The sequence below is a fragment of the Gobius niger genome (genome assembly GCF_951799975.1).
Source record: "Gobius niger genome assembly, chromosome: 7".
In the NCBI taxonomy this organism is placed as follows: Eukaryota; Metazoa; Chordata; class Actinopteri; order Gobiiformes; family Gobiidae; genus Gobius; species Gobius niger.
This window is the reverse complement of record NC_136858.1, coordinates 11,213,206-11,238,064: the sequence shown is the minus strand read 5'-3', so window position 1 is coordinate 11,238,064 and position 24,859 is coordinate 11,213,206. Positions and strand designations below refer to the sequence as shown.

At 43.2% G+C, this 24,859-nt stretch overlaps 1 protein-coding gene across 1 annotated transcript in view; it reads right to left on the bottom strand.

The window, feature by feature from the left end:
• Window positions 1-5,751: 5,751 nt before the first annotated feature.
• Window positions 5,752-24,859, bottom strand: part of bean1 (brain expressed, associated with NEDD4, 1) — a 77,370-nt gene continuing 58,262 nt past the window's right edge. Inside the window, 3 exon segments of the mRNA XM_079559983.1 lie at window positions 5,752-6,460; window positions 6,462-6,657; window positions 23,802-23,946. Of these exon segments, the coding sequence (XP_079416109.1) occupies window positions 6,236-6,460; window positions 6,462-6,657; window positions 23,802-23,946 (566 nt within the window). The 3' untranslated portion in view covers window positions 5,752-6,235.

Here is a 24,859-nt window from a genome sequence, read left to right as displayed (position 1 = left end):
AATAACTTTTCTTGTCACTGCTTTTAATCCTGGGTGTTGAGGTAAAATAAACACTTCTCTGTCTTTGCAAAAGTCCCAGAGTTGCTGTAGCTCCGGTTCACAACACGATGAAGCTAGTCCTCCATGACTGTTTGTTTACATCTGCACCCGTGGTTCCGCTGTCCCCGCCGTACCCACGTCTATGATCACGGATCTGAAAAACTCGTAATTCCGAGTTTAAATCTCGAAATTCCGAGTTTTAAAAGTCGTAATTTCGAGATTTAAACTCAAAATTTTGAGATTTAAACTCGTAATTTCGAGATTTAAACTCGAAATTACGAGTTTAAATCTCGAAATTACGAGTTTAAATCTCGAAATTTCGACTTCCTGTTGGGCTTTTATTTTTTTAACATGGCGGAAACGGGCTTCCATAGAAGGGGTCACAAACCCCTTTAACTGTTTTAATGGGGGTCGCGACTCCAAAAGGTTGAGAACCACTCTGTTAAAGTAATGGTGGATGAATGGGAGAAAGTTCATATTTTTCTCTTCTTTGTTTTCCCTCTGGCTGCTTCAAACATGACCATATATGGGCTTACAGAGATGTCTGTAAAAAAAAAGGAAAAAAAGAAGAAAAAACAGTGTTCTATATCTATAGAGGTAAAGCAATTTGACTCATTTCCCTTTGACATAACATGGTCGGCACGGCAACAGTTTAAAAAGTTTGCCTCCGTCTATGTCACTTCCTGTCGGAGTCCAACAAGGAAGTGAAACTATAGACATCACAAAAATGGTCAAACCAAAGCAAGCTGGGTACAGTTTGGTCGCAAAATCTTCAATATAATTGTGATAACTGTGTTTTAGCAAAAAATGTGTCTCATGTGTCTCATGTGTCATATGCACTTTAAGGCTGGGACTCGACAGACAAGTTTCAGGAAGGTGTGGCGTGGTGGAAAAAATGTTGTACCAACTTTAGATAACATCACGTTTTTAAAGTTGGCATGATTTTATAGGGGGTCTAATAGTGGTGGTTTAATACGTAAAGTTACACAATCGCCAACATTGTGGGAAGCTACCAAATAAAACAACATTCACTAAAAATAACATTTACATTTCAAACCAATGATGACAAAACATTTGACAGTGTGTGCACTTTACAGTTTGCATCGAGTCATTTACGGCTACAATGATCACGCTAACAGTCTCAGGGCAGATAGGCACGTATTTCAATGACGACACAAAAGAGACTACAAAAACTACAAACATGGCCGACTCGGGACGCGTGGAGAATGGATGGGCGATTGTTTTTGATGTTTTATCGTCTACAGGTCTAGTGTCTCCGTGAAAACCGCGAAGGCTTTTCTTCCAAAAAACACACACGCACACGCATACACACACACGCACACACACACACGCATACACACACACACGCACACGCACACGCACACGCACACGCACACACACACACACACACACACACACACACACACACACACACACACACACACACACGCATACACACACACACACACACACACACACACACACACACCACGCTGTTAAAGGGAAAACTGCTGGTGTCACATCGGACCAAAACATTGTGGAGTACTTTTTTACACGTGACAAGTAACAAACAGCGTCTTTCCCGGCGGAGCGGAACAGGGCGGGTCACAGGAGAGCGGTTCAGAAAGGTGCAGGTGGAAACCTAGCCAGAGGTCTACGGTGGGACTGATCAATGAGTCTACGATCGGGTTACAGCAGATATAGGGAAACTACTTCCTGTTCACCTCTCTGCCTCACTGTTAACAAATGTCATGCTGTAATGTAGTGTTTCCCAACCAGGGGAATATTTCAGATTCATAAAGTTCCTAAATGCTAATTGAAAGTTGTTGCTTTTTTGCAGTAAAATCTATGGATTAGACGGCGTTTTAGCATTGTTTTGAACAGAACACATAGGCCCGGTATTTCCGCCTGGCGCAACAACAGCGACTGCTCAAGACGAAGTTGGTATCTGGCGCACAAACAACGGCACCCCAGTGCTTTCACAGGTAGCCTGAGGGCGTCGCTTAGAAAAAAAGGGGGTTTTGGTGGAGGCGTGGCGTGCAGACAGCGCAAACTACAATGAGCGCTTGCTGCTTCCTCTTCGCTAAGACCTGAGGTGGCAGTAGTGAGGATAAAATGACCAACTTGCATCGTCTCTTTAAAGGTGCACTATGCAACTTTTTATAAAAAAAAAAAAAAGTTATTCTTAATACGTATTTGACCTCTCAGTGACCCAGCAGATGCTTAGGTGGTTAGCATAGCCCCTTTACTTACCCTCCTGATGGCCTGTAGAACACCCCAGGGTCAACTATTTTTTAGGTTTTCATTGCTGATTGAACCGTATCCATGGTTACGAATGCAGTACATTCCGAAAACCAACTAGAAATCCGAAAAAAAATAATAATAAGAAGAAAATTGATCCTGAAGCATCATGGGAAAGTAAAGGCACCAAGCTAACCACCCATAGAGCTGATGGGTCACTGAAAGGTCAAATACACACACTAATCAACTTTTTTTTTTAACATGAAAAGTTGCATAGTGCACCTTTAAGTTCTCACTAGACAAACTACAAAGTATTAATCACACTGATTTAAACACTGTCCGTGTCTCGAGAGAGAGAGAGAGAGAGAGAATATATCAATGGGCCCTTGCTCTATAGTGCTAATGTTGAAGCGCACAGCACACTGTCCAGAGCGCCCCCTTAAGTCTGGTCGACAGCCTGCGTTTGGAAACACAAGATCGGGCCCATGGTTTTTATACCTAAAATCTGAGTTTTAGTTCATCATTTTCTAAATAATTGGCAGAACTCTCGACACAGGGGTCACTTGAAGTATAAAAGTAATGTCAAGGGGGTACGCAAGCCAAATAAAGGTTGGTGACCACTACTGTAATGTATTTAGTGGAAACACTATCAAACCGCTTCGTCCTGCCCTGTGTGCTACGATGGAAAGACGCCAAAAGAAATAATCTTATAAAAATGAATTAATTTTGGCCTTTGGTGATGGTACAGGTACATCCACTGTGTAAGAAACTGGAGTTAGAAAGACATATTTGGACATTATGGGCAGTTGATCCAAAGTATCCATATGCTTGGTACAGTATTTGACCCAACAGACGTCAACAGGATCGTGTGCTACATCGGGGTCCAAAATCACTGCGATACATTGTTTGGTAGGTTTCGATGCTGTGGATTCTATCATTACATGCATCAATTATTGTTTATGATGACACAAAATCAACATTACAAAGTGAATGTTGAAGGCGGGTCCCGAGGCTGCACCAGTTGAGAAGCACCGCGCTACATGATGCTGCTGGGTATCGGTACGTAAAATGGACTGTTATGGTAGACGGCTTAAGTTTCCCTTTTGGAATCAAGGCGAGACACTGCAGGGGAATAGGGGAATCTTTTTTTTACAGATATCAATGGCTGTCGTTTACTGACAAAAAAGGGAAAAAAAAGTATTGTAATTTTTATGATTGCATATCAAAATAAGGTATATTATGTATGAAAAATAAATAAAATCTAAATCTTTTCTTTGACAAAATCTAAATAATGGATCGAGCCAGGTTTAAATTAAAGGTTTTATTTAAAATAAACAATAATATATAATAATATGGTCTTTGTGCGTGCCCTCAGTCACTCAAAACAACCAAAGATGTTGCTAGCATTTGGTCTCTCCCAGTATATTCCTATGGCTCCAAACGGGACCAAGCTCTTCACAAAGACCAGACTGGTACGTATCTTGTCTAACTTGTCTAAGCTCAGGTAAGAACATATCTCAGTATGGAAAAACAGTGGCCTGTTCCTTTAAGACAAAAGAAATAACTGCACTCAAAACTTGATATATATATATTTTTTTTATTTTACTGTTGTAGGTGTTTTATCTTCATTTAAGTGTAAATATCTTGCCCCATGGACAGATTTCTTGAAATTAGACTCTGAAATCAAGTGCACAAATGTACTTATTTCAAGAAACTGTCACTTATTTGGAGATGACCTTTTGCAGTGTAGTGGATGAAGCGTTAGCATCGCAAAGGGTCGACATTGGTCTATTTTTTACTGATGTTAAAACTAAGAACAAGCTACACATCTCATTCTCATCAACATTGACCAGTGTGAGAAAAAAACGATCCTTTCACCTGCCGTGTCTCGCCTTAACCCCAAACCGAAATTGAACGAGCAGTTTTCCACCGCAGACGAAGGTTCTCAAGCTGACGTCTGTACTGGCCTGCTTCAGCGCTGAGGACGTTTTGCCTCTCACCTTAAGAGGCTTCGTCAGCAACAATGTCTGTACTTTAAAAAAAAAACTGTTCTCATAGGGAGGGATTGACCTTGTAATTGGTGCCACCCATCTATATAAACATAATATAAATCTAGAATATAAAAAAATGATGAAATTACATTGAAAGTGCGACAGAATGTGTTGCGTTGTGGGTCAGTGCTGCACAGACGTAACTCCTCATGTGTTTACAGTGATTACGTTACAGGCAGTGCCAATGTGCTGTATCGGACGCCAGTCTTTAAAAAAAAACCTCAACCACTGGTCAAAATGGCACACTACTCCTACACGATCACCAGAACGCACCACAGAGGAGGACACTTAATTCACCTCCTAAACATAGTCCGAGTACTAGGATCCAAACATAGAGGATGGCTACCACATGTAGTCATGAACTATGGGGCAGTGACACAGGGAAGAACACTGTGCATGACTTTAACCTATACGTTCTCATGTACAATGTGAGGAAAACAGACTGTAGCAGGAGTTCTCCACACACGGAGCTCAAAAGTGGTTTTGGTTAGGAAAGAAAAAATTAAAATAACACTAGTTTGATGGAGGCTAATCAGATATGGGGCAACTTGTGTCATACATTCAAACATGTAGTAAATCCAACAGTGAAGGTTTCCCCTGAATCTAAAAGCTTCTGGGGGGAAAAAACGCATTAAAATAGCAACAAAAAATGGAAAAGTGACCAAAATCGGACAAGATAATGACTGAAAAGTGACAAAATGCGATGAAAAAGTGACAAATAAGCAATAAAACAGCCACAAAAGGGCAACAGAAAAGTGATGAAAATGCAACAAAAAAAAGCAATCAAAAGAAATGTCAAAAGAGTGACTACAACACAGCAACAACACAGGAAAAAGATCAGTTTAAATTAGTTTTTTTAGGTCTTAGCTTTTAAATGATGTTTTAGTCTGGCCAACAGGCTATAAACTCCAGTCAAGAGGCTTTTAGATTTGCATAAAGCCGAACTGGAGAAAATGCACTCGGTTAAGGCGATGGTTAAGAGGTAAACTGAGTGCATTTTCTCCAGTTTAGCTTTACCCGAATCTAAAAGCCTCTTGACTGGAGCGTGCAGTCTATAAGGCCAGTGCAACATCTCACTTGACGTACAGAACTCACTGTGTTTATGTCACGTTTTGGTTTTCATTGCTTTTTTGTGTTTTTGACGCTTTTAAGTCGCATTTTTATCGCGGTTTTCTGTCACGGTTTTGTTTACCGTGTGTAGCTGCTGGACAGAAATGTCCCAGACGGGTCAGTGAGGAGCCAATGGACTCTGACTCTGAAACCTTGAACCAGTTCCCTGCCATCCGCTGTCTGTAAGTTGTGTTTTACTCACAACAACAAAAAATAAATAAATAAATCAGGCATTACACTGGACTATAGGCTGTAAGCTCTCCAGTACAGAAGCTTTTAGATTTGGGTAAGACTGAACTGGAGAGGTTTAAGTACTCTAAAATACTATAAATGTGGTAAATTCCTTTTCTTTCCGGGGAGAGGCCCCCAGACCCCCTAATCCTAATTACTCCATTAATGATGTATGACACTCGTAACCCACTGTACAAAACATAAACTACTTTGAGTGAGAACTCGGGTGTTGGGCCGGTGAGAGCAATCAGCCATGCCCCCGTCAGTCAATCCCAGGGCAGTACTGGCGGTTTTAAGGTCATTACGTCGTTAAGTTGGTTTCTTAGCTGATTAGCCTCCATATTCTTAGTCTATGGGGAAAATAAATGACAGAAGTGGGCAGGCACTGTTGAGCTCCATTGTTTGTCTTAGCATTGGAATAAAAAGATCAAATCAGTCAGACTTTAAGCGGTAAAAATAGACTGGTGTTGGTCGTCGGTTCAAGGCGTCACTTCCTTGGAAAGCGCTTTGAAAACTGGAGTGCTGGCGACTTCTCCATCGCATTGTCCCGAGAAGAGCAGTCATTACCGGATTTGGCTTGCCTCCGCCAGCCGCGAGCCCCCGCCCTCCCCTCCCGCCTCTGTTTGGTGTTTGTAAAGGTCACATGGCATGAGAGGGAGGGGCTGCTGCCCGGAGTCCATCAGCACCGACTCGTAGGGCGGCGCCTCCTCCATGGGGTAGGAGATGGAGGCGATGTGCTGTCCCGAGAAGCAGTGGTGGTGGTGGTGGTGGAGGAGGTGGTGGTGGTGGAGTGGGGGCCCCGGGGGAGAACCAGGAAGTGCTGGCTGGGCTGTCCGTACTGCTGCTGGTGCTAGTGTGGTGGTGGTTAAGCTCCTCGGCCCCCCGCTCCGTCGCTTCCTGATACGGGTCCAATAGGGAGTAAGGGGGCGGGTCGTCCGTGGGGATGTAGATCTCAGTTGCTCCCGGGCCGACACACTCCTCGTAACTAAATGAGAGAGAAACGGGTTAGTTTGAAGGAAAGGGTTGAAGTGCTTGAGGAAAGGGACAATCACTCCATACTCTGTGGTGGTAAGCTAACTTTGTAGCTTCAGTTTCCCCTGGGGGAGACTGACATCATTCATTCACGCACACACATCATTCATCCTGGCCGCAGTACCTGGAGGAAACCTGTGCAGACACGGGGAAAACATGCAAACGCCACGCAGAAAGGCCCCCTCCAGGTGGGAATCGGACTTTCTTGCTGTGAAAACAAGTGCACTAACCACTTCGCTACCAATAGCGCCAGCCCAAGTGATCAGAGATACAGTGTTATCCATGAGGTCGAAACATTCACGCAGTAAACACAGAATTCTGACCATATAGTTGATGGCCAAAGTGGGTTACGCCTGAAGGACCATGGGGGGAACCATTAATGGTTTGAACCAGATTTGTAAAAAGAACTGGATCTTTCTTTCAGTCAAGTTTTCAAGGTCAAGGTCAAGGTCAAAGTTTATTTATAAAGCACATTTAAAATACATTTGACACTGCCCAAAGTGCTGCACATGTTTCAGTGAGAGACAAATATATATATATATATATACATATACATACACACAGTACAAAATAACCTGTGTAACATCGCGGTGAAAATGTGTAAATCCAGGGGTGTGGGGCCACCAAAGCTCGATCTCGCCTAGGGCAGCAAATTGGCTAAGGCCGGCCTTGGTTGGGTTGAGTCTTTCGCTGTGTTTGTTCAGGGTTGTTCAGGGAAGAACAAGCTGAAAGAAGCGGAAAATCGGAAACAGAAATCGGTCTCTTTTCACAGTTGAGATCTGGTTTGAACCATTTACCTTAAAGTTTATAACAGTTGATAATACCCGGTTAACAGAAGTTCAGAAGTCCTCCTGAAAAAGGTTTGAAGGCCCGGAGACTCTTGGTTTACCGCGTCATACGAATGCAACCTGTTACTCTGTATATTTTCAAACTAAGATCATTTCATGTCCCTCTGTTGACATCAAACATGACACATCCAGCCTGTCCGCTCTTACTTCCGTCTTGGCACAGCCCCCAAAAAGCGCCCGCCTGGGATTGCATTAAAGTCAGCCTGCGGTCCGGACGCAGGGAGGGGAACATCTCAAATAGAATCAGAGTAAATGAAAACACAGTTATGGCCTTGTGCTGCGGCGGAGTTTGTGTGTGTGTGGGAGTGTAATGGGAGCGGGTGGAGACAGAGGAAGGCCTAGATCATTGTAACTCGATCAGACTGAGGTTAACTGTATCAGGGCCAGAGCACATCGCCAGCTCCGAGGGTGGCAGGGCTGAAAGATTAACCGCAATCAAATCGAAATTGCAACTTGAATGGTCGCGATCGGTAAATAGTGCTGCGAGACCTCTGCGGGGAACTAAATATCGACGACAAAGCCGAGTGACTTTCTGCAGCAGTGTTTTGATTTGCTCCGCCGCGACCAGGCCGACGGTAAATACGTTTCTCTCACAAGTTTGGTGTTTTTGTCTCTCAAAAGCGCATTACATTTCCGCCAACATTTCTGCACTTTTACTCCACTATATTTGATTGATAAAACGTATGATGAACACTCCGGAACTGTAGGTGGCGCTGTGCAGACGTACTGTCAAGGTTTGTGCTGCTGGACAGGTTGGAATTTGGGCGTCGTCATATGTTTTTGAGGCTGCAAAGTTATTACACACAATTATAAAGATTCGTACTGTAATATGTTGACTCAGTGACTTTAACTTATATTGGAGTAGATTTCCCCCAGTATTATCTTCACTTTGAAAATATTTAGCATGTTTTGAATTACAGTGTATCTGGTGTGACGAAACGTTTGTATCATAGAAATAATAAGGAGGAGTGGGGCACAGTTAGCTGCTCAATGTATTTTTCCTATAGGCGTTAGCATTAGCCATCAAACATTGCAAATTATGAAGAATCCAGATTTCAGCTGTCGTCAACCAATCGGCCACATTTTGGTGAGGTCAAAGCACATTTAGAAAATATTAATAACTGCACAGACCTTTTTAGATTTTACTTTAGATACAAGAAGAAGAAGAAGATCTTTATTTATATAGCGCCTTTCACAGACATCGTCACAAAGCGCTTTACATGAGACAATTGTACATTCACTCCATACTCGGTGGTGGTTAAGCTACGTTTGGAGACTGACAGAAGTGCTGTCGCGGCTGCACATGTCTGTGCCAGTGGTCCCTCTGACCACCACCAGACATTCACTCACACACATCATTCATCCTGGCCCATTGTACATGTTTTTAGTGGTAGGGGAAACCGGAGGACCCGGAGGAAACCTACGCAGACACGGGGAGAACATGCAAACTCCACACAGAAAGGCCCCGTCCAGGTGGGAATTGAACCCTAGACGTTTGTAAGAATTATAATTGTATCTGCTTGTGTAAAACTTAGAAACAACCCGTTTGGAGAAGAACAACGTGAACTTAGTGTAATGATTTGCTTGTGTCATTGTTACATTAATGTCCTGCCTTTAAAATTACTAGCAGATCAATGTTGGCCAAAGTATAAGATCAGTGATGGAAAACAAACTTGTTTTGCTGAACTTGCACATACCAGCTGAGTCAAGGTACTAAGACAGACTTCCATAGACAGGCATCCCATAAAAAATACTTGTTAAGATGTGACTTGTATTTTGTACTATTGATAAAATAAAGACTTCTTCGAACGGACACCTTCTCTTGAGTTTCTTATGTCCCGGAGCTGAAGGGTCACAGCTAACCGCTGTGCTACCGTGCCGTGCTACGTTTCTCTCACAAGTTTGGTGTTTTTGTCTCTCAAAAGCGCATTACATTTCCGCCAACATTTCTGCACTTTTACTCCACTATATTTGATTGATAAAACGTATGATGAACACTCCGGAACTGTAGGTGGCGCTGTGCAGACGTACTGTCAAGGTTTGTGCTGCTGGACAGGTTGGAATTTGGGCGTCGTCATATGTTTTTGAGGCTGCAAAGTTATTACACACAATTATAAAGATTCGTACTGTAATATGTTGACTCAGTGACTTTAACTTATATTGGAGTAGATTTCCCCCAGTATTATCTTCACTTTGAAGATATTTAGCATGTTTTGAATTACAGTGTATCTGGTGTGACGAAACGTTTGTATCATAGAAATAATAAGGAGGAGTGGGGCACAGTTAGCTGCTCAATGTATTTTTCCTATAGGCGTTAGCATTAGCCATCAAACATTGCAAATTATGAAGAATCCAGATTTCAGCTGTCGTCAACCAATCGGCCACATTTTGGTGAGGTCAAAGCACATTTAGAAAATATTAATAACTGCACAGACCTTTTTAGATTTTACTTTAGATACAAGAAGAAGAAGAAGATCTTTATTTATATAGCGCCTTTCACAGACATCGTCACAAAGCGCTTTACATGAGACAATTGTACATTCACTCCATACTCGGTGGTGGTTAAGCTACGTTTGGAGACTGACAGAAGTGCTGTCGCGGCTGCACATGTCTGTGCCAGTGGTCCCTCTGACCACCACCAGACATTCACTCACACACATCATTCATCCTGGCCCATTGTACATGTTTTTAGTGGTAGGGGAAACCGGAGGACCCGGAGGAAACCTACGCAGACACGGGGAGAACATGCAAACTCCACACAGAAAGGCCCCGTCCAGGTGGGAATTGAACCCTAGACGTTTGTAAGAATTATAATTGTATCTGCTTGTGTAAAACTTAGAAACAACCCGTTTGGAGAAGAACAACGTGAACTTAGTGTAATGATTTGCTTGTGTCATTGTTACATTAATGTCCTGCCTTTAAAATTACTAGCAGATCAATGTTGGCCAAAGTATAAGATCAGTGATGGAAAACAAACTTGTTTTGCTGAACTTGCACATACCAGCTGAGTCAAGGTACTAAGACAGACTTCCATAGACAGGCATCCCATAAAAAATACTTGTTAAGATGTGACTTGTATTTTGTACTATTGATAAAATAAAGACTTCTTCGAACGGACACCTTCTCTTGAGTTTCTTATGTCCCGGAGCTGAAGGGTCACAGCTAACCGCTGTGCTACCGTGCCGCAACAAAACAAACAATACAACAATACAAACTAGCATAGCATTCGGGAAAATCCACTGTTACCATGAATATCCACCATGTTTGTGGGTGCTAGCATATATTTTTCATAGACTAACATTAGATAAAAACAGTATACAGAGTGGAGAAAAAAGCAGTGGAACTACTCCATTCGCTGCTGAGACGTCACAGTCCACACCGTCTTTGCTCTGCCCGATCCTGTCAGACCTCGGAAGCTAAGCAGAGAAGGGCCTGGCAGGACTTGGATGGGAGACAGTTTGGGAACAACAGGAAGCCTGGTGAATGTATTAATATTATTATTAATCCTGAACTCAATAAAAGTGCCTCTTAGCTAAATGCTTAGTTAAATTCAGTTTCTGCTTTTTGTGGGGTTGGATCCAGTGGCCACTAAACATCATCATTAGATATTAAAGGTACTATACAGAGTTTAAAAATGTTAAAACTAAGTATTTTCCTCCCCCTACAGGCTCCAGCCATGTCCTAATGTGTAGAATGCGCTCAGACCTATAACCCTATAACTGCCACTAAAATCCTGCACTGTCACTCAGACAGTTGTTAATTCAGGTCCGAAGTGCCGTCATGCACGAGCTTAATATAGAACCTGCAGTTAGGCGCAAGACCTGAGGTGGCAGCAGTGAGTATAAAATGACCAACTTGCATCTAGTCTCTTCAATGATAAAGGTTAAGGTGCTTTATTTGTCATCATACAACAACTGTACAACAGCATTTGTCCTCTGCATTTGACTCATCCTTCGACGCCGCTGGGATGACCCGTAAGGAGCAGTGGGCAGCGCCAGTGCAGCACCCGGGGACCCATTTCCAGATGTGGAGCCAGGCTGATGGTCAGAATCACCTGGCTGGAGGATTCACCTATTGTACATGTTGTTAGTGATTGGGGAAATCAGAGTACCCGGAGGAAACCTACACAGACACGGGGAGAAAGGCATTTCTGTGATTTCAATGGTTCGTATAATGCTAACATGTAATTAGCTTACGTTAGCCGTTTTGTTTAGGCTACACGAGTTTATTCAGCCGGAACGCTCTCAGGTTGGAACGTGTAATTTTCAACTGGTAACTCTCCCAGTTATAAGTAGCCATGAAGGCAGTATCAACCTTTGCTACAAGATAACGTTCCAGACTAACCATCAAGGTTGTCGGGTACTATTACCTCGAAATACAGCGTTTTTGTGGGTGAGATAAACTGGGTTTTGGCCAAGCTGTTTTCCATATTTTATAGCTTGATTCTTTATGATAATACCTATTCCTAGTGACAAATGCTCAAGCCGAAAGCCATCGAAGCTGCTCATTCTGTGAGAGAGAGGAGTCCAGATCGCTGGCAAAGGCACCATAGACACGTCAAATACATGCTTGTGGATTTGGAAAGCCAGTTTCGACTCCCCCATGTCCAAATTATCACACGAGATTACATTTGCAGTAATTGAATCAAACCGAAGAAGAACACCTGAGTTGGTCTCACATGCCACAGCGCTGGAGCCCCCGGGAGTGTCGGTGATGAGCCGGCGTCACACTGGGAGCCCTCCACACCCCGCATGTGCTAATACGCCGTGTGGAGGTGCAAATTGGACCGGCGCGTGGCACAACGGTGTGGGACGAATGGGGCTGACGGGACACCCTCCATCTCACGCCGGTGAACCTCCAGGGAGGCCCAGCACTCCAGTATCACACTGTATAATGAGAAAGCTGTCGCACATGTGCCACAGCGTGCTAACATGTGTGCTAACGGTATGCTAACGTGAGGCTGCGAGGTGTTGCTGATGATGGTAATTTGTCCCTTATGATAAAACAGCTTGATTTTGTACAACTCCATTGGTTCAACATTACCCCGAGACTTGAGAAGAACTCTTTCAGATACAAGTACACAATACTCGGCCTCTCGGGTTTGGAGGTAGGAATGTGGTAAAAACAACCACTGCGTTTCTATCACTTGATTTGAACGCACAATTTGAAGTTTTACGTAGCCTAAGTGACAAGCAGGAATGGGAAAGTTTTATCAAGATCAATTTCTCTTATCAATACGGTTCTTCATAAATTCTCTTATCGATTTCAAAAGAAAAATGCGTGTTGACTAATTCAACAAATGCAGCCAGTGTTGAAAATGTCGCGCAGAGGAGGAGCTACGTCTAACACATAAACATGTCGTTGGTGATTTTCTCACCGATGTCTCTATTTTTATGAACGTGGGGTAAAATAATTTCTTTGTCAGCTCCTCTGTGGCGCTCGCTCTGCATTATCTAGAGCAGTGTTTTTCAACCTTTTTTGAGCTAAGGCACATTTTTTCATTGAAAAAATCACGAGGCAAAAATGCAACTGTAGCCTATATTCAGTCGTTCTCATCAAAGTGTCTTTAATAGGAACACCGTATTCTCGCAAGCCACAATGCCCCAATGCATCACTAATTCTCTTGTCTCAAAGAAATTAACTACCTCATGTGGAAGAGTATTATTTGGTTACTCTTCCAATCACTAGACAGCACAGACACTCGAAAACGGTACATTATTTGTGGATAACAATGCATTTGTTAAAAAAAAAAAAAAACAACTAGGTGAAATTGGATAATTTCCCAAGGCACACCAGACAATATCTCACGGCGCACTAGTGTGCCACGGCACAGTGGTTGAAAAACACTGATCAAGAGTCTAAATAGTGGCGTGCGAGTGCGCAGACGAACATGTGTTTGCACGTGCCCATTGTTTTGGTTCTGAAGTACTTCTGAAGTACAGCTGCACATTTAGAAGTGTTTATAGTAGTGATGGCCAAAAAACTTGGCACTCCGGAGCTTGTGTCGCTCTTTCTTCAGAGCTATTTTGCACAATCCGACTGTCCTTACCCAGGGGAAGGGACATCACCAACAGCAACAACAACAACAACAACAACAACAACAACAACAACAACAACAACAACAACAACAACAACAACAACAACAACAACAACAACAGAAAATTAGCCATGTGGCTTAAGTTTCTACTAAATGAAAACAAAAGCACAAACTGCCTTCATTTAATCCGTTTACTGATTACTCTTTAAAGAGGGGGTATTATGTTTTTTTCAATCACATAGCACCAGTCTATAGCACACTACAATGATGACGAAACCTTCTGTTGGTCTGTAAATGCCGTAAATTAGAATAACTGCCTTGTATAAAATTGCTCTTTCAAAATGGCTGTAGCAAATGTCTTGAAATAGGCCCCTGTCTCTTTAAGAACCGCTGACACTTTCCGACCCCCCTCCACACGCTGTCTGTGGCATCAGTGGGGAGGGGGTTCTGCTGAGGAGCAGTGGTTGGTTACTCGGCTGGTGACGAAAGCTCGGAGGCGTCTCCAGGAGGTGGGGGCGTTCCTAGGAGGACTCAGGAAAACCTATCCATAAAATGGCTGCCATCAGAGTTTTTACAGATTACTCAAAAATACGTGAATGTGCCAAGGCAACACTTCAGGCATGTTTTTAATGAGGGAATGACATAATAACATGATGTAAAGCTTGAAAAAGTCGATTTTGCATAATACCCCCCTTTAACACACTCACATGTGACTGAGCTTTGGTGACAACATGTATTTTGTCACTTTTATAAAGTTTGGCTTGTGCAGAATCTTTTTTTATTTTTTATTATTATTATTTATTATTAAATGTGCACCTGTCAATCAACAGTGGTTGCGCATGAATCACTCTAGGGTGGGGGCGAGGGGGGTGGGGATTGGCATAGTGGTTTATGGGATGGCACATAGCTCCTAATCACCGGTAAGTTAGCATCAGAGGCCCCTTTGCTAAAGTGGCTATGATAGTTAGCATTGAGGCTCCTTTTCCTAACTACGTCCTAACTGACAGACCAATTCAGAAGCATCTTGTCATGGCGGACGCTGACGCACATCCGGTTTGGCCTCTTACCAATCTGCTCGTTTGCTCGTTTTCAATATCAGGCTGTAAATAATAAAACTGCCACACGTCTTTTTGAAACTTCTCTTCCACATGATTGGGTTGGTGCTTCAGTCGTGTTTATGAGAAGGCGCGATAATAAAGTATTGTCCACAAGAGGTCAGTGTTCAAACAGAATGAAACGGCTCAGAGACTTCGAAGCGTAGAACACTTTTTTGCTAGGAAAGCCTCAGTGTTACAAGGCTTCACTCGCCCATCACTAGTTTACAGCGGGGACAGGTTCAGACGGACTCGGAGCGAAGTTAATACGCATTTTAGAAGATGGAAATGGATTTTAATGAGTATAATAATAATAATAACAATGCATTAGTCTTATATAGTGCTTTTCCAGACGCTCAAAGTCGCTTTACAATTTGGTGCATTATTCATTCACTCCATACTCGGTGATGATAAGCAAGGCAACCAGTCTGCGCACATCAGCCACCACCACCAACCACTCACACACTCACTACATTCGCCAGGCTTCCCGGTGTTCCTAAACGGTCTCCCATCCAAGTCCTAACCAGGCCCTTCCCTGCTTAGCTTCCGAGGTCTGATGGGATCGGGCCTAGCAAAAGCGGTATGGCCACATATTAAAAAAAAACATGCCACTGTTAGAGGACAGAAGTGATGAAATACACAGTAATCCCATCAGTTACAGGCTCTTTTGTCCAAAACTATATTTTCCCAGATGTGCAGTGCTCAGACTTTGATGCGCCACATGTTGCAGCGACATTCATGCTGAGTGCAGATATAAATCAAGTTGATCGACTACAAACTTGCCCAAATATTTTCTTAGTTGGTTTCCACAATTTGCGAGCTGGCCTATATGAACACCTATTCATGTCATCGCAACCAGTGGCCATCCTTTGCTTTTGTTAGGCACTATTATTATGGTACATTTGCACATTCTCTATGATGGAAAAATGTGTGCTTTCTGTGTGCTGAATATTGTGAAAGCAAAGCATAAACGGCCCTGTTGTTGAGGAGGACCTGGCTGGCTCTCGTCCTGTTCTGTTGTGACGTTGGAGATCTGGAGCCGGGACAAGCCTGGCTCCGACATATGGTCCCCTCACCGAGGGAGCGAGCGAGTGAGCGAGGAAGCACATGTTCTCCTCACTGCATGTGGTAACAGCTTTGACAAGAAATTTAAACACAAGCTGACCGTCCTCGCAAACTGCTGTCATGACGGGCTATTCGTATAAATGTCCCAGTCTTCTTTCCCGTGTAGCTACAACGCCAATCTGCCTAATCTCAGTCTCTTAACCCTCTCTTGCTCCGATCCTCCATCCTCCTCTCCTGTTGTACGCACCAAAGTTTATCCATTCAATAAGGTGTTCATCACACCTCACACTGGATCCACTTTTGAAGCTTTAGAGAATGTTCTAAAGCAGGGGTGGCCAATTCATTTTCAAGGGTCCACATAAGAAGCCTGAATAGAGTCACACCAACAATAACTTGAAGTAGGGCTGTGCAATTAATCGAAATTTGATTACAATTTCGATTATTACACTAAACGATTACAAAATTAGCATAATCAAGAAAAAAAACGTTTTGGCGCTGGGATTATTTTCCCTTCGCATTTCACGTGCCATGGCTCATGCTTTTGCCTGACATAAAAACAAACAGCGCTGTGTGATGATGTCATCAGGCCGCGCTGCTCAGTTTACTTGCGCAGGTGTGAGGGCTGGCCAGCAGGGGGCAGGTGTGAAACAGAGACCTCTCCTTAATCGAGGCATACTTGAAATCATTTGTACTTTTATGACTGTTCAGAAAACAGAAAATATTCAGCATAGTTTTTTTTATTAATAAATATATAAATAAAATAAAGACTTTTTTTAAAGGCAAAAAATAATCATTTGAATAATCGTGATTTTTATTTTTTCAATAGTCGAGCAGCCCTAACTTGAAGTTATTCCTATAAGCCAAATCAGCATTGTCAGTACGCATGCGCGGTAATGTTCTGGTCAAAGTTCACTACCCACGGCGTCAACAAAGCCCATTAAAACCACTACCATAGTAGAACAACCGCTATTTAGTGATTATTACGTCGCTTAAAGTGGTTTTACGGCGATATGCAGGTTCGCATTCATTCTCCATTGCAGTACGACTGTCCACGTGGCCTCAATCAGTCTATGGAAGAGTTTTGCTCTATTGACAAGTGCAATAAAGGAACCTCACCCCCGGCTCACATTAAATCCGTTTAAGGTCTGGTACGGCATCCGCGAACTTAGAAAGTCATTCAAACCAATGTTGCACACTCACACTGCTCCGCGAAGTCCGGGTCCGGCTACCGAGGCCATCCGGCGGCCTTCCAGCGTCAACGGAAGAAGTCTATTTTTGCCAGACGCTGGAGCCCCAGCGGATCAAGCTGGCAGAAAAACACGAGCCAAGCAGGAAGTCAGGTCTCGTGAGGAAAGAAGATCCGGTGTATTTCAAAATAAAATCGGTCTGCTCGCTACTTATTTGGTCTCGTTTACCACCTGTACACGCGCGTAACGTCGTAAATGTAAACATTTCTCCATTACCAGTGTCACGGGGCAGTAGTGTGTTGCAAAGCATCCACTTCACTGGGGAGAGACGTATATATGGGAATAATCATCACGTAAACTCGCACCAAGCGGGCAACCCGCGTGCACTTCTGTTCTCGGGAGTGCCGTTTCTGTGCCTGGCGCAGCGTCTGGCGCCGGAGCTGGCCACAGTGTCAGCCAGACTCACTGTGAGTGGTAGTTTGGGGCAAACCCGGACCGGATCAGGACCGAACCCGGACCGAACCCGGACCGTAGCTAATGTGAGCCTGGGGTAACAGTGTTGTACATGTCAACCACCATACGTACTCATCATATTTCCTACTGAAAGAAAAGATCCAGAACGTGGTGACGAATCGATTAAATTAGTAAGTTTGACATATAGCTAACTACTAATGCTATTTGTAACCGATACGTCTATTACGTTGGGTAATGGGTTTAGAGAACAGGTTAGAAAACAGGATAGGTGACCAGTGAAGGTGACTTTTTTTTTATTTTATTTTTTTAGACCAACATGCAGTCCTCAAATCCTGCCTGTGTGGAAATTAAAACATGCTAATTAAAAAAATCAATATCTGTGTCACACTCGGTCATGTTAACAGTTATATAACAGGGATATAAGATCTGGGTAGTCCCGACCTCTAACCTGGACCAGCATGCTTTGCGCTCATTGAGATGCCGAACCCGCTTATTGTACATTGTACTAAACTGTGTATTTTGAATAGCTGATACTGTTATTTTGTAAATATTTAGCCATATCAAGCCAAGTACTGAACCGGACTAAGACCAACTCAGGCTTAAACCACATGTAAACTAGGCTAAAAACAGGTCTACGACAAAACTAAACAAGACAAAGGCTACGGGGGAGGAATAAGGTCTTCACCGAGATCCTCAAACAACATGCCTCTCCCTCAGATGTGCGGACAGAAGGAATGGCACCACTTTGGAATCTTCAGAGCAGCGGGCTGGATTAAAGTGCTTGGCGGGCCCGTCTTAGAGGATCCTTAGCCAGGGGGTGTACTCACTTATTCCATACTGTCCTGTGAATGTTTACATGTTCTGGCCGATAAAAATATGATAAAATGTATTTGTTTGGGTAGTATTAGTTTAAGCAGACACTGTTTACTCATTCTTATGATTTAAATAAAGATCAGACCACATTTTATGACCAATTAAGTCAGAAATGTGAGAAATTCCAAAGGTGTCGTCACTGACTTTTTCCTCCCACTGTACTTGACTGTGCCTCTGTGCTTGTCTCTCACTCGTGTGGTGACCTTATTGCTGTCTGCCAGAGTGTCATACTCACAGTCAGAAGAGCTGACCTCACATCTGCCCCGCTGCGCGCTCCTTTCCAATCAATGCACCTTCACAAGCCTCCGCGCTCCCACCGCTCGCCCCGGCCTACATAATTCATTCCCATCAAACTTTGATGCAGACTCTGTCTTTGTCAGTCAGTGGCATCTCAGATAAATGAACAAATAGAGAGGCCGTCTTTCAGATGTTGCAAACTCACTTTTAGCGGCAAATGTTAAATCCTTCCCACATGTATAATACCTATAACTATTACAACACATGTCGCTGACGCAGATTTTACATGACTACATGAAAAAGGCTAATTTCTCGTTCACATAATACTATCAGTTGCATTCAAGTTGTAATAAAGATTGTTAAATGTGAACATTCTCCTTATGTGCTGCTCGGTTCAGACTCGTGCGGGGCATGGCGCTGTATAATATATGCGTCATGAGAGATTTTGATACTCATATGAACTGTGTCTGTTACGTGATTGGCCGCTTGGCGCTGACTCCAGGTTCAGTTGAACCAGCTTCGTAGTATAGCCCTCAGTGAAAGAGAAGAGCAATGCAAAAGTTCCTTCTTATTCCAACGCCTCCCCCATTATTTGATATATATACATAAAGAACACCTACTCTCCCGATTACCCAGCATGCCACTGGCACCAAAGCACTGCAGGTAACTCTAAAGCTCGGAGTATAGGGCATTAACTAAACATAATATCACACACAGGATCACACTCCCAGAATCCCACAGCTGCTCCTCTGCTCCCCGTGAGACTGTTTGTCCTTGGAGTGAGTTTAAGGCACAGGTTGGTGTGATCCAGGTATCTCTGACCATCTGTGGCGCTATGCTATAGCCCACACTGGTCACATGACCAGCCTATCTGCCAGGGGACCTGCCACCTGCCAACGCTATACAGTACTAAAGCAAATACTGCAAACGTATGGGTTACATAACTGTTCCATCGAGCAAGGACACAGAGAGGATGATTTATATGTGTTGTTTAATTTTTTTATAATTCATTTTTCAGAAACCAGCCATTAGCTCTGACATAAAAAAAACAAAAAAACATCCACTCCTCATTTATAGCCTAAAAACAGACATGTTTAATTTCTGACCAGAGCTTCAGAACGATTAGCATGAGTTGTTACAAGTTCAGGCCACATAAACACAACACTCCACAGCTAAGCTAGCCCCTCTCAACAGCGCTTTGCTTTCACTCTGATCTGGAGTCAGACTTAGCCTCCATATTCACGTAAGTGAAGGAGAGACTGTCCCTTGATCAGTTTTACAGTTCCACTATCGCATTATCCTCCTGCCGTCTACATCAGAAATGCAGAAGGGAATGACTCCGACGAGGAGGTGGAGTTTATCTCTAGTTGAGTGCCTATGTTGTCATGTCATGCGTGTGCGTAATGTAATAAATGGGACAGTGCATGAGCCTGTGTTGTAGTTAGGGGTGGTGATGAAATGAGCCATATTTTGTGCTATTGACATACTTGGTGCACGATAGTTTGTGCTGAAATACGATAGTTTCGGAAGGTTGGTACGATATATTGGTTTAGAGAATCTGGCAACCCTGCTAGGGATGTACAGTTTGCTCAATTGCATTTAACAATTGATTGATTACTTTATCAAACGATTTTCGAGTAACTGTTGAAAATCAGTCGTTATTTCTCGTTCATATAATACTATCAGTTGCATTCAAGTTGTAATAAAGATTGTTAAATGTGAACATTCTCCTTACATGCTGCTCGGTTCAGACTCGTGCGGGGCATGGCGCTGTATAATAAATGCGTCATGAGAGATTTTGATACTCAGATGAACTGTGTCTGTGTCTCTTACGTGATTGGCCGCTTGGCGCTGACTCCAGGTTCAGTTCAATCAGCTTCGTAGCATAGCCCTCAGTGAAAGAGAAACACCCTCATTCATCCTGGCCTATTGTACATGTTTTTAGTGGTAGGGGAAACCAGAGTACCAGGAGGAAACCTATGCAGACACGGGGAGAACATGCACACAGAAAGGCCCGTCCAGGTGGGAATCGAACCTTCTAGCTGTGAAGCACGAGCGCTAACCACTGTACTACCGTGCTGCCGGTGTTGGAAAAGATTTGTCAGCGGTGCAGCGGTGTGTTCTTTATGCTATAGTTATCTGTTTACATGAGGTTAACATACCAGACACCGATTTAGTTTGTTGTTAATGCTTCATGTAGCTAACCACCAATGTGCTATGTTAGCATACCGTACGCCTATTCAGCCTGTTGTTTTTTCTTCATTAGGCATTTTATGGCTAATGCTTCTTATACTCCGGAGCGACTTATAGTCTGGAAAATACGGTAATAGGTTTGTAAACTTTGTGTCATGCTTATTTGCACTTAGATCATACTGTATTTTCCCCTAACATACAGCACAATGACTACTTGTTAAAATGCTTTTTAGTCAATTCAGTCCATGATGACGATTCATTGATTAACTGATTAATCGCGAGTATCCCGATAGCCTGACTGTCCATCGGTAAATCACTGTCCGCCATATTTTCCTGAATTAAAATAGTGGAGTTTAACTGTTAGCTGCTGCCTCACCTTGTCTCTCACACTCAACAACCCTCTCACACATCCGGATTGTTCACATGAAGCGATCACTTTTAACATTTCGGGTGCATGTGCAGCTTTACCGCCATCGAAAAATAAATCCCCCTGATTCAGACTCCCGCTGTGCGTCCGTGTCAATCCATCAACATTACTACATGAGAACAAGGCGTGTACTCCAGCTTAGAGTCAGTAAACGTGAGAAATCATCGCTTATCAAAAGAGATCTATCTTCCCCGTAAATACCCTTGAATCAGCGGGCCGCCTCTCTCTCCTCTCTACAGGAGAGGAAAGTATGTGAATTATTAAAGGTGCCAATTAGAGCGGCTGACATTTGGATCAAAAACACCATGACATTGGCCTTTAGCTCTCTCTCTCCCTTTCTCTCCCTCCTCAAACGTTTACCCACAAACACTTAGCCTTGCACTGTTACAAAGGGCAGCGGGCGGCTCCTTCACAAATGGAGGAGCTCGGGATGGGTCAGAGCAGCCGACCCAGGCCAGTGGAACGGACAGTGATGCCTCGCGACGGCATTTGACATAATTGGCAGACGGAGGGCCTTCTGTGAGCCAATGGGATCCATGTATTCTATGGGAACATACACCTTAGAACATAGTGGGAGAGCTTTCTGGGCGCTAAAAAGTCAAATTCAGTCAATTCAGCTAAATACAAAGTTGAAATGCATGCAAGGAGACATACCACATGAAATTGACTTTTGTTTTTTAACCATGTTATTGCGTTCTTCCCTTTTCATAAAAACATGGAGTAGATTTTCACTTCTTCTCTGATCTGTACTTCCTGTATTGTATTGCATCATAGATACACACTTAACTATCCTCCACATTTTTCAAGACCAATAATCCACCTCCCAAACTCGTTCAGAGCAGTTCTGTGGCCAAAGTGTGCCTTGAATTTCCTCACATGCGGTGAGCAGAAACTGAAAGCTTGTTTTCATTGTGTCATTCCAACCGCTGCCTGCAGAGGGAGCTCCAGGCGATGTCCCCACCAGACATGGCCCTTGTGTCTCAGTCATTACGGTATATGTTTACACAGACAGTGGTAGAAAATAAGTCAAATAAATGTGACTTTGTTTTGTAAAATGCAAAGAGGTTTTCCGACTCATAAATAAACTGATTTCAGCTTTTTGCATCAAGGAGGAGCACTGCTGTGGACCAAAAACTGTCTAAGTCATTAACATGATAAATGATTGTGTATTATGTGTTAGAGAATTAATAACGGTGTTGGAGAGGATTGATGAAGAATAGGCATCAGTCTGGATGTCTTATACAGGAGATGTTCATTTACCATCGGTGCGAGACCCGGAGACATGAACTCGAGACATTGCACTAGTCCTACCATTCAAGTCTGTCCATGCTTCCACAGAAGAGGGATAAATACCCTCTCAGAGCGTCATACTGATACGCAAGCAAACATTCAGTGGCAGAGAGTGGGCGCCTGAGCACCACAGTCAAGGCTACGACAGAGCTAGTACGACTTTACAACTTGACCCAGTATGATGAAAAGTGATTAAATGTTATCATCAAACACTCTTGCACATACTCACAGGTCATACAACATGCACGCCAACGCTGGCACTGCACTTTCTGCATCTGTGTGCACACACACCCCTGACATTAACAGCTACAACAGATTTCTATTGAAACAAACAACAAAAATCCACCAATTCTGCAATTTAAAGCCACACCGCGTAGAATTGTACCCAATAAATAACAAGTGTTACAAGTACATACAAGTAAATACAAGTGTTCATATTTTCATCATTGAAAAATACCTCATAAATGTACAAACAAACATGAGCCTTTCCTGTGAGCGACTCAGCTCTGCTAAGACTTGACTGTGACTTTACCAGGAGTGGGTGCGCCTCCAGCTCGTCTCCACTGAGATGTAAATCAGCAGAATCTGCAAATCCATTCTTTGATTACCCACTGCAGTGATAGTATTTTCAGTGTCGAGCTGGTCATTAGGAGCATGTTTTGTACTGATGGCAACATATAGTCCAAAATGTTACGCAGTGTCCCTTTAAAGTGACATGCCACAGGGCGCTCACCGCTTGTGCCAGAGTCAAACCACATGAATCCACTTCGGCAAATCTCATGAAGGAAAGTCACACTTCCAGCCACTATAGGCTCCAGAAGATTCCCACGCATTAGCAGAGACCTGTGCAGACGGCCCACGTGCAGAATAATATCTACATTTATAAAAATATCTAAGTACATATGGACAGGGCCTTAGTTACAACGTTTATTTCAGAGGGGATTTTGTTTGATTTTTCAAGAAACTATTTATTAGTGAAATTCTTTTTTTTTTAAAGGAAAATTATACAATTTTCGGTTCAATGCGCAAGATTAGATACTAAAAATCTCTACAAGAGCCTGTAGGGGCCACTACAGTGAAGACACCGCTGCGAGAGTGTAATGAAAACCTAATTTTGACAAGGTTTCTAATGTTGGTCATATTCCGTGCTACACGTGGATACCAAACATGTCAATATTGTGAATAAATGTGCTTGGGAAAGACGATTTCCGGGGAAACTCAGAACAAAGCATCATAAAATAAGCCACTTAAAGGGTGAGTTTGGTCTTTGTTTCACTCTGACATTCAGACGTTAAGGGAGAAAACATTGACCATTGTTTTCACCTTGTCTTGTCTTACAAAGCTGTGCTGCTCGTACCACGTTAAGTCTTACCGTGGCGGTGAGTCCGGGTACAGGCTGTTGATCTGGGACAGGCTGTCTCCATACGAGTGGAAGTCCAAACCAGGGGGGAACTCCTCCAGACACGTGGAGGACCTCAGCTCCCCCACAGAGCCGCCGTACGAGAAGCCATCCTGACCTGCAGACGACAAGCATCTTTCACAAACTTCCCGCAGGAGTGATAGGAAAAGTTACAGCTCAAACGACCCATAACTCAGAGCGGAGTCTGCGGCTGATGACCCCCCCGGCTGTGACCGATGCGTTGATAATGTCAGTTAAATGAGAGGAGTTCAGGAGCGTGGCAAATGTGGGGAAATGGTTCTTGAGGTGAAAAGTGGAGTTTGAACGCTGTGTCGTAATCAGTCAAACTCCACATTAGTTTGAAAAGATGGTCAGTGATTTCAGGTACAGGGGATTGAGACGCTTACGAAGCACTTTAAGATAGACAAGTGTGACAAGGACCTGGCTGAAAACCTTGTGGCAGCTGAATTTATTTAGGTATGCTTGTTTGATTTTAAATCTTTTAATTGCTGTTTTCCTTCCAAATAAAACTGCTTTGACTCTTCACAGTCAAGAGGAAAAAAGTAATTGATGAAAATGCACTAACTATGAGTAACTATTTAAGGATAGACCAGGGGTGTCAAACATACACTCCGGCCTCTGCCCTGTGAAGCATAAATTCCAGAGTATGTAAAAAAAAAGTCTCTAGCCCATTCCTGTGTGGAGTATGAATTTTTAAATAATAACCAGAATGCTCATTCTAGCCACTAGGGGGCATTAAATAAAAAAAAAGGAAAGAGTTTCACACGTGTCCAGCAGAGGGCACTGACATAATAAGAGCTCAGGATATGAACAACACATTACATAGCCACGTGGTAAATGGACAGTCTTCAATAACAGCTTACCACCACCGAGTGTAGAATGAATGAATAATGACTATGTAGGAACTTATGACACAGGCTTGTAAAGAGCAATACAAGTGTAAGCTGAATTTTGGCATGTGACCCAAAATGACTTTGACACCCCTGGAATAGACCATTCTCAGTCTCTGT